Below are 15864 nucleotides of genomic sequence, written 5' to 3'. Positions count from 1 at the left end.
TTAACCAATCAGATATGAATGTAGGAGAGTATGGGAAGGAAGAATGGTTGATGAGGAAGTTTATCGTCCAACAAAGAAAAAAGTCAAGAGGCAGTGAAAAGTAATTATTACAGACAGTCGTTGTTAGTGTTTGACCTATTTGTATAACAACGCAGAGTACAATTTGCTTATAGAATACAATGTTATACGATGGTCCTTGTCGAACGTCTGAATTTGGAGAAGTTAAAGTAGCTAGTAAGGTAGCTACTGCAGCTAACGTTAGCGAGTTCTTGATATTTCATCTTTACTTCGCCATTAAGTTAGCTAGTAGCAAGGACCAACACCTGGGTTGCATTAGCTAATTGAGACTGATATATAGGTTAGTTACATTACTCCGACTCCACTTGTCATAGCCACTGCGTCCGTAGAATTTTAGAGTGAAGTGGGAGTGTCAAGTTTGTCGACATCATCATCATCATCATCAGATACCCGGCCGAGAGTCGACAATCGTCATTATACATGACCTAGGACAACGACCTATCGGTAGTAACGTTTGGTCTGTCAGTTTCTGGAAGTGAAGACAAAGTCGTTAGGATATCCTAAAACCTGCCAAAGTATATATTTTTTTGACAAGCTTAGCTAGCTAGCTAAAGCTTTGAAATGGCTTTGGCTGACCAAAGGCAAAGCCATCAGTGGTATCCCACAAGCGTACAGGTAACGGTGTTCCAAGCCAGGAATTTGAGGATCAAAGGCAAGAATGGAACCAACGATGCCTATGCCATCATGCAGGTGGCCAAAGACAAGTTTTCTACCTCGGTTGCCGAAAAATGTGTCGCACCAGTATGGAAGGAAGAGGCAACGTTTGACCTGCCATTGTTCCACCATGGAAATGCTGAACGCTGCACACTGTATATCATTGTAATGCACAGAGCTCTGGTGGGACTGGACAAGCTCCTGGGAAAAGCTGTGATCAACCTACTGGATCTACACGACAACAGTGCCCGGAAAAAGACTGAGTAAGTAGCTCATGTTGAATAAAGATAAAGGATCTGTGTGGATATTATTATTTTATTTACGTATATTTAAAACTAATTCTCCACTGAGAGGGGGGGTTCTTTGTGTAGCCAGAATGGTATTAGTGATAGGAATATCTGCTCTGTTACGTGTCACCATTGAATTGATGAATTTCACTGACATAGCAGAGCTGAAATTCCATTACGTTTATCAGGAGGCTGATAAATATATATTATACTCTACATCCATCGACTTCTGCACATTTGAACAGTCATGTTTACACACCTAAAGCACAGCCAGAGAAGGCCATTCCAGATCCCTTATCAGTAGTTAAGTGGGAGAACCGAAACCATGGAGCTGGTTGGGAAAACGATCTGATTATGTTGGGTGAGGTCACTATTCCTCTGCCTTCTTGTCAAACTGTAGCTTTAGGCTGTGAATACTTGAGCTGATACCCTAACCATGTCTCCCCTTTTAGTTGTTTGAAATGTTCCATCTGAACAGTAGTTGGAGAATTCCAGCTCATTTAGTTTGAGCCTATCTCTGGCCTTCACAGCTGGATGGGGTCATGCTGCATGCCATGTTATATCTCATTATGAGGAATGTTGTCCAGTGAATACATTCCTGCCATTTCCCCATGTATCTTCAAGGTTATTTAACTGAGGACTAATCAAACCATCATACTGACATGTAAAATTGCATGGGTTGGGGCAATGATGTCATTCACAACAATGGTGGGACAGGCTCTGTCATGGGTGTAGCAAGCATTAAAACAAAACATTAGGCTTGCTGCCTTTCCATGATTTAAAGCAAAATGTACACACCCACATCTTTATGTAATAGTGTTTTTAAGACTGTTCGCTGACTTAAACATGGACAGAAGACTGAAGGACATTTAAATTTCAATATTGAAGACTGCAGACTATCTAACTTTGACTTGTAGGCTATTTGTTGCAATTGAGGGCAGTGAGTGACTGTCATGGTTGTATCCTCCTGTGTAGAATACTCTCTGTGTAGGCTGTCCCAAGGGCAGCCTTTGTACAGTGATTAGGCTCATTCACTTGTTTACTGTACACTCATATCTGGAACCTTATCTAGTGTTTACTCAGTTGGGTTTGTACAGCTTTTTATGACTCATCTTGCTCCTTCTCTCTCATACAAAGGTGTTGGGAGGTAGCTCTTTGTTCCCTCTTGCAGCGTATAGTGTTAGATTACTGTCCTACATCAGTTGATGTGTTGGTTTGACATTGTCCTCTCCCAATGTAGCAGAATATGTTCTCAGCATGAAACAAAGGGATATGATGCCAAATAATGCACCATGTTACTGACCATGTTACTGACCATATTCCACAGTTCACACTTACCCTTTCACCTAATAGGCCTAAGTTACACAACTTGGATATTGAAAAATTAAGGCACTACTGACAACAATATAGGCCTATGTTAAGTGTGCTCTTTTGGTATTCCTGTTTCCGCATTAAAATGGACTTGGCTATAGACCCGTTTCATCTTCATTGTTCTTCTATCAAACAAATTCATACCGTTTAGTCTGTCATGTTAGGCATTAGCTGGATGTGACATGTTAATCATTATGCTTCAGAGGGAAATCGGGGCCTCTACTACTTTCTCTCAGAGAACTCATCCAACAGCAGACCACCACTCCTCTATCAGGGCCAGGGTTTTCTATTTATCTGTAAACACTATCACATGTGCCATGTCAACACACAGTTCCTTTTAACTCATATAATCCCTTCACTGAACCATTGTTCAGAGTCTGACCTGTATTACAGAAAATACATTGAAATATTGTCTTATGTTCTCAATTGTATCCCATTGTACTGTGCTCTGGTAGTAGTTGCTGTTTTGCTTGGCATGGCCCAGTTTGAGAAGGAAATTAGGAATGCTTGGACAAGGCATAGCACATATTTCATTAGCCTACACCTCCTAGGAAGACTCCCTACTGTTCTGCTAGGCTTTATGGAATGTAGACTAGGTTTACTCCCATGCATGTTTCCCCACAGGTTCCTGTCTGGATTTTTGTTTTATTACACCAGTAAGGGCAGGGAAATGATGCACTGAACTTCACATGAACCACATAGAATGTCTGATCACTGCCCAGCAGCGTACAATGAGTAAAAAGTGACCAGTTTCTTTTACTGCCTATGGAAGTATGATGTCCTCCGGGAAGAATGTTTGTAGTGCTCAGTAGAGCCACAGCTTATTGATCAGAACTCTGACCCCCCTGAATGCTTTCCTTGTCCCAGCTGACCCTGAAACATGGAGGTTCAGGGACGACACTGAATTTAACCAGGGATTTCTGCCCTCTACTGGCTTTCCTTTTGTAGGCCTGTCTAAATGTTGTTGTTTTTTTAAGCTTCCATTATGATAACTCAAGTGAAGATGCAAAACTATTAAGCTCCTAGGCCTACTGCAAGTGACTGAATATGCAAAAACGGCACACTGCAAGGGGCTTCCACTTAACCTGCTCCAGCATGGGTTGTTGCTCTGGTCTTGGGAAGGTGAGAGTTCACCTGGGAGACAGTCTGAGCTGCACTTTTTATTACTGGGATTAGCCTACCGGTCTGCTTATTGACGAAATCTAGCAGTGCTCTTATTGTGCGAGGTCTCTGCAATCACAGAGGCTGTTATGGAAAGGGCTCTCCAGAACTCTTACTTTTCCTTTTGTGCAGAGTGGGCCTAAACTGCATTGAGTTTACAGCCCATTTACGTCAGCACTGGAGGAGCTGGATCTATTCTAGGTCAAAACTAGTGCAAAAGTTCAGTAATAGTTTTATCAAGTCATGTTTGACCCCATTTCCTGGCATCATGACGTTGAAAAAGTTTTCATAGCTCATTCGTCACATTTGACCTTCAGTACTTTGGTTCTGCGTCATTTGGCCATATGATTAGTTTTTTAATTGAACGGGCGGCCCTACACTGAAACAAAATATAAACGCATCATTTGTTGGTTTAATGAGCTGAAATAAAAGCCCAGAAATGTTCCATACGCACAAAAAGCTTATTTCTCTCAAGGTTTGTGTGCACATTTGTTTACATCCCTGTTAGTGAGCATTTTTCCTTTGCCCAGATCATCTATTTACCTGACGGGTGTGGCATATCAAGAAGCTGATTAAACAGCATGATCATTACACAGGTGCACCTTGTGCTGGGGACAATAAAAGGCCACTCAAGTTTTGATGGAGCATGCATTAGGCATGCTGACTGCAGGAATGTCCACCAGAGCTGTTGCCAGAATGTAATATTAATTTCTCTACCATAAGCCAACTCAAGTCATTTTAGAATTTGGTAGTGCAACCAGTCGCACAACCACATACCACGTCTGAGACCAGCCACCCGGATAGCTGATGAAACTGTGGGTTTGCATAACCAAATAATTTCTGCCCAAACGGTCAGAAACCGTCTCAGGGAAGCTCATCTGCGTGCTCGTCGTCCTCAGCAGGGTCTTGACCTGACTGCAGTTCGGCGTCGTAACTAACCGAGTTCAGTGGGCAAATGCTCTTCACATAGGAATCCCAGTTTCAACTGTACCGGGAAGATGGCAGACTGCATGTATGGCGTTGTGTGGGCAAGCGGTTTGCTGATGGCAACGTTTTGAACAAAATGCCCCATTGTGGGGTTATGGTATGGGCAGGCATAAGCAATGGTCAACGAACGCGGCTACGTTTTATTGATGGCAATTTGAATGCACAGAGATACCGTGACGAGATCCTGAGGCCCATTGTTGTGCAATTAATCCGCAGACCATTTCATGTTTCAGGATGTTAATGTACCACCCCATGTCGCAAGGCTCTGTACACAATTCCTGGAAGCTGAAAATGTCCCAGTTCTTCCATTGCCTGAATACTCACCTGACATGTCACCCATTGAGTATGTTTGGGATACTCTGGATCGACATGTACGACCGCATGTTCCAGTTCCCACCAATATCCAGGAACTTCACATAGCCATTGAACAGGAGTGGGACAACAGGCCATAATCAACAGCCTGATCAACTCTGTGAAGTCGACGTCGCACCAGATTCTAATTGGTTTTCTGATCACGCGCCTTTAAATTATTATTATTATTTTTTTTTGAAATTGTTGATGTATCTGTGACTAACAGATGCATATCTATATTCCCAGTCATATGAAATCCATAGATTAGGTCCTAATGCGTTCATTTCAATTGACTGATTCCCTTATGAACTGTAACTCAGTAAAATCTTTGAAATTGTTGCATTTTATTTTTGTTCAGTGTAATATCTTTCTCCCACTAATTTTCAGTTGGTACAAACTGCTGGATAAGAATGGGAAGGAGGACAAAGTCAAAGGGGAAGTGATGTTGGACATTCAGTTTATGAGAAACAACTTGACAGCCAGCATGTTTGACCTTTCCATGCAAGACAAACCACGCTCCCGCATCGGAAAGCTCAAGGACATAGTGCGTGGGAAGAAAAAGGACAGCTTCTCTGACTCAGCCTCTGCAATAGTTCCCTCTGTCAGCCAGGTACTGACTGACAGCGAGGGAGAGGGTGACTCTCACTCGGTGTACTCAGAGTTCCCTGAGGCCAAGAAGAAATCCAAGCTCAAGTCCCTCTTTGCTCCTAAATCCAACTTGCAGCGCAACGTCTCCCAGTCCATGTCCACACTGGGTACTCTTCCTGAGAAGAATGCATCCCTCAGTGGCAGTCGCTCTTCTGGACTCAATGTGGATTCTCCTGATGGTGAGCTCTTTTCATTCAGCTTAAACATTTTGACTTCTGTCTGCAGACCTAGTTTATATTTGAGTAATGATGATGATTGTCATATGCAATAAACTCCTTCACTGTCACTTTCTATTTACAGTTAAAAAGAAGTTCATGTTCCTGGGCCACAAGCGGACAGGCAGCAATGACAGCAAGGTGTCTACAGGACCTTTTTCTCTTCTGGGCAGATCCAAGCAGAAGGATGACCCAAATGGCACGTGCATCAATGGCAACCATGTGTATGCAGAGGAGGTAGAGCCCAAGTCTGGGTCCACCCTCAGCCTCAACAGCTCTAGTCAGGGCTCAGTGGAGGATGTACGCAGCCGCAGGCAACCATCTGACGTCTCGCTAGAGTCCCTCAAGAGCCTCTCTGTCCCCACCTACAGAATGGAGTCTGCCGATGGGGCTCTGCTGGAGCAACGGCGCCTTCAGGAGGAGGAAAAAAGACCGTCCGAGGAGCAGAGACGGAATGAGGAGAAACACAGAGCGCAGCTCAAGATACTGCAGGAGGAGGAGGAATGCAAGCAACAGGAGGAGCAGGAGAGGAGGAGAAGGTTCCAGGAGGATGAGGAGAGGAGGAATAAGCAGCGGGAAGAGGAGCTGAAGCGCCTAGCGGAAGAAAGGATACGGCTGGAGGCTGAGGAGCTTCAGAGGCTGAGGGAGGACCAGAGGCAGCAGGAGGAGGCCAAGAAAGCAGAGGAGCAGAAACAACAGGAGGAGGCCTCTGTGGCTGAGAGGCTGTCCTCTCTGTTTGGTATGATCAGGAAGAAGGAGGAGAAAAAGGAAGAGCAGCAGCAGCAGACTAGCACCAAGGAGGAGAGGCCCAACCCAGCTCCCAGACGCTTTACTAGAGATTTGGAGGGCCCTCCACACACCGCCAACCCATTTGAGGAGATCCCCCTCAGTTCAGACCCTCCAAACCTGTCTGAGGAGAGCCCGGTGGACTCCCAGAAGGCTGTTTGCAGCCCCAGCACCACGAGCGCTGCGGTCTTCCTCAACTCCAACCGCACTGCCAAGGTGTCTGCAGTCAAGCCTAGGTAGGTGTCAGTCTTGTTCTAATGCACTTACAGCTCTATTATAACTTGAGATCTGCATAGCGAGGACCAAACTTTGTGCGACTCTCCCATCAATGCATGGTTTTAATAGTGCAGTTAGGATTTGTCCTTTTCTCTGCTGTAACTCTTGTCAGAACATCAGGTAGGCCTACATGACATTAGTAGGCTGACAAAGATTACATCTACAATGGTAAGTGGAGCTACTATATACACAATGTACTTCACTGCTGATCAGGTAACTCCAGCACAATAAACATATTCTGTCTCAGTATTTTGCTAATGGGGTACTAGACGGTTTTCATGTTATTTCCAGTTAACCAGTTTTATAGCATATGCAACACATCATGTTGACTGCCTTGGCAGCCTTTCATCTAACCATACATGTAGCTCTCCAATTATTATTATTTTAAATAAACCACTTTCTCTTACTGCATTCTTAGAACTGTCCTAAAATCCATATTTTCACTCAAATTGCTGTATGTTGTCCTGATTGAATAGCTGTGGTGATGAGTGTTTTCCTTGCTTGCTATCCAACGGAACTTTAAGTGGTTTTAATATTCCCAGGTGCTTATGGTGGTTTGGGGATTAGTGATCAGATGGTGGTATGGTTTAGGTTGAATTATCTGTACACTAGATCATGTCTCCAATCTATACTGGCTGCAATTAGCCTAGTATTCTGAGTTTCATCTTCGTCCCTCTTGATCGTCTTTTTAAAGATGGAATCCGCAGTAGGAGAAATGGTGCCACTCCACTTCACTGCCGTAGTTATTATTTTGTTGACGAAGCGGAGGTGAGGCGTAGTTAAAAATAAGTTTTAAAAAACTTTTAAAAACACTGTACATATTCTGCTGTTCTATTGCGCATGCAGTGATGTCTGGGGGGGGGGGGGGGTGTTTGCAGTAACTGATTTGTTGTAATATCGCAAATGGACGTTGCAGTTTCACCATTAAGAATTCCAGCTTTAAGGCTCTTAAAAGCCTTGACAAACATGAGTGTGGGATCACCATCGTGAATTCCATCTGGCGCGTGATGGACCTGTTTGGCCACTGTGCTGATTGGTCTGCAGTGTGGAATCTAGGTGTGTCTGAGACTGGGTGATATAGTGCAGAACAGGTTGGGAGGGATGAAGTGAGCTAACACTGGGTGACTAAGTACATTGGGACTATCTGCTGGCGCAAACAAGGCTGTATTTTTCTCTATTTTTGGATTTATTTTAATCTTTCTTTCCTAATGGTGAGTTGTTCACTCAATATAGTCCGAGTCCTTTTAAAGGAGGACATAGTTTTTTAGTTTTGCCATAGCCTGATCTTATTTTACTACTGAATTTCTGACATTCTAAATCTAGATTTGATTATTAGCTTTTTGCAAGAATGATAGCCCATCTTAAAGTAAATTGAGTATGTTTTTATAACAATCCTTAAGTGTTAAGAGCAAGGCAGTTGTGGTTATTTCCAAATTGTTTAATTCCATCAAGACATTATCAGGTGTGATGATCTGCTTAGAAAAAAATAATGTTGGATGTTTTTGCGTGTTTGGGGTAGAGCGTGTTTCAGATGGGACCGGACGTAGGGCTGGGCAGTATGGCCCAAGTATCATATCCCGGTATAATTTTTATATGCCGGTATTTTGTTTTTGAATAATAAAAGTTCTACATTTAGTTTTGAGTAGTGTGTGAGCCTAGGGTGGCAACATATACACTCTCTAAAGTGATTTCAATGGGCCTTTCTCCATTGTGATTGTTTTATACTGAAAGAAAAAATATAATTTCGAATGAGTAGGTGTTCTAAAACTTTTGACCGGTAGTGTATATTTATCATTACTGCACTGGAAAATAATTTTGAAACAAACATTTGAAATATCATACAGAAAATGCTCTGGGTTCACAAGATTTATCATCATTAGGGGTCCAAATGATGAACGAAGAATAGAAAAGAGCAGAGACTGATTTTTATTTTTTTGAGCAGACTTTAAAGAACACTAGTTTCTGAAATTTTCTTGTAAGCATTCAGGGTGCATCATCACACGTGAAGATAAGATCTTGATGGAATTAAGCACCACTGTAAGATGAAGCAAACTCCTGAGTTGTTGGTTATTTCAGCTGTCATGGGCAAGCTCAGCTCTGGTGTGACTGTCTGCCACTGACCTCCAGGTTTTCACTCCTAGGCAGATTAGTGGAGTCCCTGAAGCAGCCTGAAACCCCCGACAGACTCCCATAGGCAGCAAACTCCCTCCCTGCGCTGAATCCTTTCTCTCTAGCGTCCCCTCTGAGTCTCCTGATATGTTCTCCAACCTCCACTCCTCGCTTGCTCCCGCTAAGGTGCGGAGGAGCCCCTCCAAGTATCCCTACAGCAGCACTGAGAACCTGGCTGCCATAGGATCTTCTCCCAATGGATCTGACAAGAAGCGACGAGATCCTCTGTCCCCCAGCCCAATGGAACCGCAAAGCCATGGAAAATCCAATGCAGGCTTCAGAATTGTCTCTGCCAAATCTGCTGTTGCAAGTGACGATCCTGTGCCAATTAAGGCAGTTGAGGGCAAAATACCTCCTCTACCTCTTCCTGACTACGATAGCCTGTTCCCACAGAAGAGACATGGAGTACAAGGGCAAACTCTATGGGACCATATAATTGCAGAGGTGAATCAGAGACAGCAAGAATATGTGCCTCGGCTCATTGGTAAAGAGATGAGTGTGGATGGCCCAGACCTCGACTCACCAGAACCTCCACGCAATGATAAATATTCCTACTTACAGGAGCGGGCAGCAGAGCACTTACACCAGCAACAGACACAAGTTCAGAAAGTTCAATCTACCTCTTTGAGGAGCGTAGGGCCCAGCAGTTTGCCAGCACTCACTCCCCCTTCCAAACCAGTAGCTGCAGTCCCCCTTAGACTAGTGGTAGACTCTAACACAAACCAAGACCAGAGCACTATACAGGCTAATCCATCTGAGGCGCCCAATGCCTTTGTCTCCAAAGTCTTGGTCTCTACAAAACCCATGGTTCAGAAAAGAGACTTACCCGCCGTGACACCTCGGGAGGATGCAAAGAAGGTGATAAACACATCTTTTGCTACAGCCAGTGATGGCAAACCTGTTTTCTCAACAGAAAAACATAGACCTACATCACGAGTGGTTTTGGTGTCAAGTTCTACAGATGAACCTAAAGGACTGCCAAACACTCCCAAAGAGATCCCCGCAGCCAAACCCAGACAAAGGTTAGTCCGCAAAGAGCCATTGAGACCTGCAGATCATGAGCAGACATTAGCAGGGTCTACCACTTTAGAGCAGGAGAACAGATTGGAGAGGAGAGCCTCAACCCTCGATATCATGAGAAGGAGTAGTCCAGTGACTGCAAAGAACACTGAGGTGACTGCTTACAATGAAAAGCAACTATTGTTTGACTCTGCAGAAAGCGACATTGATAAAAAAACACAGTTGGAACACATTATGAAAGCGAAGTTTGCTGAACTTGACCCCTTCCCCATTGCCGATATCCTACCTAAAGACCCATGGGCCCAACCAGAGCCAAGCCACAGTGGAGATTACTTGTTCACTGGAGAACCACAGAAAAACCGCAAGCTTAAAGAACAGGCAATGACAACGGATGACTTGGATAAACTTTTGGGGCCAAACAATCCAACGGATCCCTTTGCCAGTTTTAATTATGGTGACTCGGATGAACCTCGAGAGCAGGAAAAAACAGAAGAACACAGTCCTGCTTTTCAAAGGGGATTTTCCCAAATTAAAAAGAAACAAGGAGCACCCCAGCCTTCAGCTAATTCAAGTAATAAAGCAGTGATAGGAAAAATTGAGCTAGTTAAACAAAACCCTTCACCCATAGAAGACAAGCTGATCATCTCAGCCGCTACAACAGGATGTGTAAAACTGGCGCCTCAAAATACTAGACAAAGTAAACTCTATGGCAGAGATGGGGTGGAATCTCAAGACAAGTGGGCAGTAGACCCTTTTACTTCCTCCTCCCATGTACCTTCTGTCCTGACTTCTCCTGAGCCCCCCCAGTCCGTAGTGGGAGAGCTTACCTCACAGACCGGGGAAAAGACCCTGCTACGGGCCTTGGTCTCACCCTCTGAGGTGCAGCCACTCACTGTGCTGAGTAGCAATGGTGGTGGGCCAGTCTCAACTCCACGCAGGTGAGCCTAAACCCCTCTATAGATATAGCCAGCCTTCAATAATTAAATGTATAAACACAAGGAATTTTTTTTTTTCACGTGTCAATTGGCCCATGTCTAACAGGCAAACAAACACTATGGCCTAAACTATAATTTTGATTATATGGATGGTCAGTCCTTGCATCCATTGCTATGTCTATGAATTTGAGTCGTTCCATTTCTCCAGGCTCATCCCTCAGCTTTTGTTTTAAATGACGAACTCTAGCTTTATGCTTAGTCTCACTTCTTTTTGGTAATTGGCGTTTCAGTCTTAATCAAATTCCTCAGGGAATATTTTGAAATGGCTGGGTAACTCTGATCAAAGGGGTTGTTTGTTAGTGGTTTTGGTATGAAACGGGGATATGCTGCGGCATTTCTGTTTTGTTCAACTTGGGAAAAGTATTGTTCTCTCTGTGTAGCCTTATTTCATAATTGCTGTGCTTCTCTCACAGGGGGAGGATTTGTGGTTGTTTTCTATACCTGCAGCCTAACTGAAATGGACCTCTGTTAATTCAATTAATCGTTTGACTTCTGTGACATTGTTATGCTCCTCTGTTTTAGTGTTTTTTTGTTGTAGTAATTTTCTCTTTCCAGGCCTCACCCAGTGAAGCCCATGAGCTCCATAGAGAGCCAAGCTCCCATTAGCACCCCGGTAGTTGGAGAGATGTTGACTTATGACCGCACCCTGGGGAAGATGAAGGTACTGCATGTTGATATGTTTAATACTAATAAAACCAATACCTTTTTATTTAGCTATTAAAACCAAAAAGTGATGACTGCTGATGTCTGCTGTGACACTGTTTTGTACCATCCTCAGGCGCCAGGCATGGTGGAGAGTGGGCCCTACACCCAGCTGACCCAGGAGGAGTTGATTACCCTAGTGGTGAAGCAGCAGACGGAGCTCTCCAAGAAAGACTCAAAGATCGTTGAGCTGGAGGAGTACATAGACAACCTGCTGGTGCGTGTAATCGAGGAGAAGCCCAGCATCCTGCTGGGCCTCAACTCTGTCAAGCAGGCCCTGTAAGGTATGAGGAGTGGACCAGGGAACTGCAAGATCGAGGGAGATATTTAGGCTTCCACTCCAACATCCCCTGTAGTTTGTGTTTTTTTTTATTGCTGTCACTGTATTGGATCGAGCAGTCTCTTATTTCCTTTGAGCATATGCACTTTTTTTTGTCTCCATGAGGAGTTGGACTAGGATAATCTCGAGGTTTCTTTTCAGAATGCTGGAATGTATGCTGAATAGTTTTTAAATGTTTTTTCTAGAACTATCACTCGATGCTACATCGCATCAAATTATTTTACAAGGTTTTGAAAATGAATGGCTTGTTGTAACACTATGGTACTGGAATTTCTTTTTTTATACTCATTTACCATATGCAAACATCTCTTGTCATTGCGTTGGTACTTTATATGCTGTATAAACCATAATTGGCCCTCATTAGGCAAAATGGAACTGGAAGCTCTAGGTATGTTGATGTCCATGTCACTGATGAAATATCTCTGGCCAGGCCTTTGCAAAGTGGTTCCATGTTGCCTACAATTTAGTGGATTTGAATTAGTCCATCTAGCTACTTTGGTGTCTGCTCATCCCAAAGCCTTAACACATATAATAATATGCTGGTTAGTGTTTGTTTTGTTGCATTCTTAAACCTTGAACTTTCCTTGTTTTTCTAGGGTTATGTTTGATCCTTTTCTTTAAATGATCATGACGTGCCTTGGTGCTACCCCTTCTTGGTGTATTCAATCAAACACAAGTGTTAATCGAATACCAAATCGGATTATTGCGGGGTATGGTACAAGTACGTTAACCCTCTCAAAGTAAATGTAGCCTCATAGTGACATTTCAGATACACAGTGGTCTTACCTTATTAGCCTAGTTTGTTGGAGCATTATTGGACCTGTGATTTAGGCTAGTTCACACAGGGTTTGATTGGAAATGCAAATCTGTCAACATTGCTTATTTTAGTTTTTTAGTTACCTTTTTCCTTATTTTAGTTGTTTATACTGCCATCTTTTTAATGTGTCTAAAGGAGGAAAACATAATTTACAAAACCAGCGATGGATAGAGAACCAGCAATGTATTCCATGGTTGAGGCAGTGTGGATTTGGCCATGCTAACTATAGATGGAGAGAGACCTGCTGTTCACTGTTTTTTTTCTTTCTTTTATGTCTGTAGTATCTACTCACTTGACTGTGCAGAGCACAATCTTTTCTATTTATGCAAAATAATGTAAGTGCACAACATGTCAAATATTTTATGCAAGAGTAATGACTAAGTTCAAATCGTTACACTTTGAGAAAGATCTTCCAATATATTTAGGCATTATGAATGTAGATTCAAAATTAACCTTGTCCTTGTTAGATTTAATGCCTTTTTATTAAGCAGTAGGCTTACAACTTGTGTAAATCTCTACGTCTCTGAATGTAATCTACTCAATGTTTCTTCGGTGACTATGCCTTTGTGAAATGTCATAGCAATAAGAAACAAATTCTAAACATTTCTGATTGTGCCTTCAGGGATTTTACTCATAAGACTTTGATTACTGTAAAATCTGGATTCCTTAAGATGGTTGCACCTTTTTTGTTTACTGGTGTTAAATTCAGTGTATGTGATATTTTCAATTGAAATAAAGTATAGTAAATCATGAAATGTTTTGTGTATGCTATTAGAGGCAGCTTGAAGACTTAATACTAGCTGTAGGCTAGAAACTGTGACATTAATTGAAACCACTATCCTACGTTAGTTCAATAGATTAACTACAGTTGAAGTCGGAAGTTTACATGCACCTTAGCCAAAGACTTTTTTAAACTCAGTTTTTAACAATTCCTGACATTTAATCCTAGTAAAAATTCCCTGTCTTAGGTCAGTTAGGATCACCACTTTATTTTAAGAATGTGAAATGTCAGAATAATAGTAGAATTATTTCAGCTTTTATTTCTTTCATCACATTCCCAGTGGGTTATAAGTTTACATACACTCAATTAGTATTTGGTAGCATTGCCTTTAAATTGTTTAACTTGGGTCAAATGTTTCCGGTAGCCTTCCACAAGCTTTCCACTATAAGTTGCTTGAATTTTGGCCCATTCCTCCTGACAGAGCTGATGTAACTGATTTCAGGTTTGTAGGCCTCCTTGCTCGCACACGCTTTTTCAGTTCTGCCCCCAAATTTCTATAGGATTGAGGTCAGGGCTGTCATGACGTTGCCCTCTGAGTACAGCGAGCACCATCCCCCGCTCTCTGCTTCTACAACCAGACTGCTGTGGTCAGAGGTCGTAAATTACTGAGAAGACCTCATGGACACACAGTTATAGAGTAGTTTTTCATGGAGACAAAGGAAATCCTTCCACCTCACAGAACTTGAGGTACGAACAAATTTCATGTTCCAGAGAAAGTGTAAAAGATCGGTGAAGAATCCAGCTACGAACTGGTGCGTTTGTCACAACTTGGGAAGCTCATGAGAGACGGTGTGGCTACATTACCATAAAGCTGTTTATATAATAGCCTCAGATATGAGGTTTACATCTAATTGTTGTATAAGATGAATGAGTGAGTATGATACTGTTTGTATAATTGTGTAATATGGTTGTGGACTGTTTAATGAAGAAAAAATACAATTCCCTTTTGATTTGAACTAAATCAAAAGCCCCTGAGCCCAGTTAGGGTCAGACATCCTGGGACAGCCTTTTCTGCCATTCTGAATAAAACCCAACTTGATCACCAGACCATGTTGCTCTCAATCACGGGAGTACAAAGGTTGCAGACCATTGCTGAATCTTTTAACCATCCCACGTGATTAAACTTTGACTATCGATACCGACAGAATAAGAACAAGTATTTATTGATTACTAGTCTGCAGCTAGGAATTCGGTATCATTGAACGTGAAGAACGACAACCGCCGAAACATCCATTCTATAACAAATGTCACTTTGAACTATCCCCTCTAACCAAGACAGCGAGAGGGAGAGAGACAGACAATTCTACAAAAGAAAGACTTTTCACCAGCGATCAAGACGACACATTGAGCCTAAATATATATAGTGGTTGCAATTGTTCCCGAATGAATGAGCGTTCATGTTTAAAGGATTAGCATTTTAAATGTTATAATTAACTCTGTAGTGACTTCTTAGTCGACCCCCCCCCCCCCCCATTGCCCCTTTGTCTAACAAGCCGCCATGCTGGTTCAGCCCACTAGGGCACATTCTATCATTTCATGTAACCATATTTGTTTGTTTATGCATTTCTGTGAATTACTTAGAACTAACTAAATAAATGATTTAAGACAATTGATGTATGGATGACTCATAGTGAAGACTGGGTTCGTGCAGATAACCAACAATTTACGATGTTTGGAATGAGACTAACGTGAGGTAAAATAAATAAATCATTAATCAAGACTATTGATCAGATATGAAAATATCTGAAAGGTTATAATTTTGTAATCTGAATACTTTCCTTGGTGCCCCAACTTCCTAGTTAAATACAGTTATATGATTATTCAGTTTAACCAGTTGAGTCTATGGGGGCGCTATTTCATTATTGGATAAAAAAAACGTGCCCGTTTTAAGCGCAATATTTTGTCACGAGACGATGCTCGACTATGCATATAATTGACAGCTTTGGAAAGAAAACAGCTTTTTTCCCATCTACATAACACAACCTTTCTGTCCAAAAATTATGCAGAAAAATTAATCTGTGCTTTTGTTACTTCTAGGTTAGACTACTGCAATGCTCTACTTTCTGTCTACCCGGATAAAGCACTACATAAACTTCAGTTAGTGCTAAATACGGCTGCTAGAATCCTTACTAGAACAATTTTTTTTAAATCATTTTACTCCAGTGCTAGTCTCCCTACACTGGCTTCCTGTTAAGGCAAGAGCTGATTTCAAGGTTTTACTGCTAA

At 42.3% G+C, this 15864-nt stretch overlaps 1 protein-coding gene across 3 annotated transcripts; it reads left to right on the top strand.

The window, feature by feature from the left end:
* The first annotated feature begins 30 nt into the window (after positions 1-30).
* On the top strand, positions 31-13240 carry LOC139389756 (RAB11 family interacting protein 1 (class I) a). 3 transcript variants are annotated; one of them, XM_071136691.1, is made up of 5 exons: positions 31-995; positions 5277-5716; positions 5838-6774; positions 11554-11659; positions 11777-13240. In XM_071136691.1, the coding sequence occupies exons 1-5, from the start codon at positions 640-642 to the stop codon at positions 11981-11983; spliced, it is 2046 nt and encodes a 681-aa protein (XP_070992792.1). In that variant the 5' UTR covers positions 31-639; the 3' UTR covers positions 11984-13240. The 3 variants fall into 3 exon arrangements, with proteins under 3 accessions (XP_070992792.1, XP_070992791.1, XP_070992790.1); XM_071136690.1 differs by lacking the exons at positions 31-995; positions 5277-5716; positions 5838-6774 and adding exons at positions 6789-8025; positions 8956-10941; XM_071136689.1 differs by lacking the exons at positions 31-995; positions 5277-5716; positions 5838-6774 and adding an exon at positions 8193-10941.
* Positions 13241-15864: the final 2624 nt, after the last annotated feature.

The sequence above is a fragment of the Oncorhynchus clarkii genome, chromosome 30 (assembly GCF_045791955.1).
Source record: "Oncorhynchus clarkii lewisi isolate Uvic-CL-2024 chromosome 30, UVic_Ocla_1.0, whole genome shotgun sequence".
In the NCBI taxonomy this organism is placed as follows: Eukaryota; Metazoa; Chordata; class Actinopteri; order Salmoniformes; family Salmonidae; genus Oncorhynchus; species Oncorhynchus clarkii.
Note: the sequence above shows the minus strand (reverse complement) of the source record. Positions and strands in the feature narration are given on the sequence as shown.

Excerpts from the sequence above, each read along its gene's own strand:
- LOC139389756 (XM_071136690.1), top strand. The coding sequence starts at position 9,071 with ATGTTCTCCAACCTCCACTCCTCGCTTGCTCCCGCTAAGGTGCGGAGG. Across the intron at positions 10,942-11,553 it reads CCAGTCTCAACTCCACGCAG|GCCTCACCCAGTGAAGCCCA; the intron begins GTGAGCCTAAAC and ends TTCTCTTTCCAG. Across the intron at positions 11,660-11,776 it reads GCACCCTGGGGAAGATGAAG|GCGCCAGGCATGGTGGAGAG; the intron begins GTACTGCATGTT and ends TACCATCCTCAG.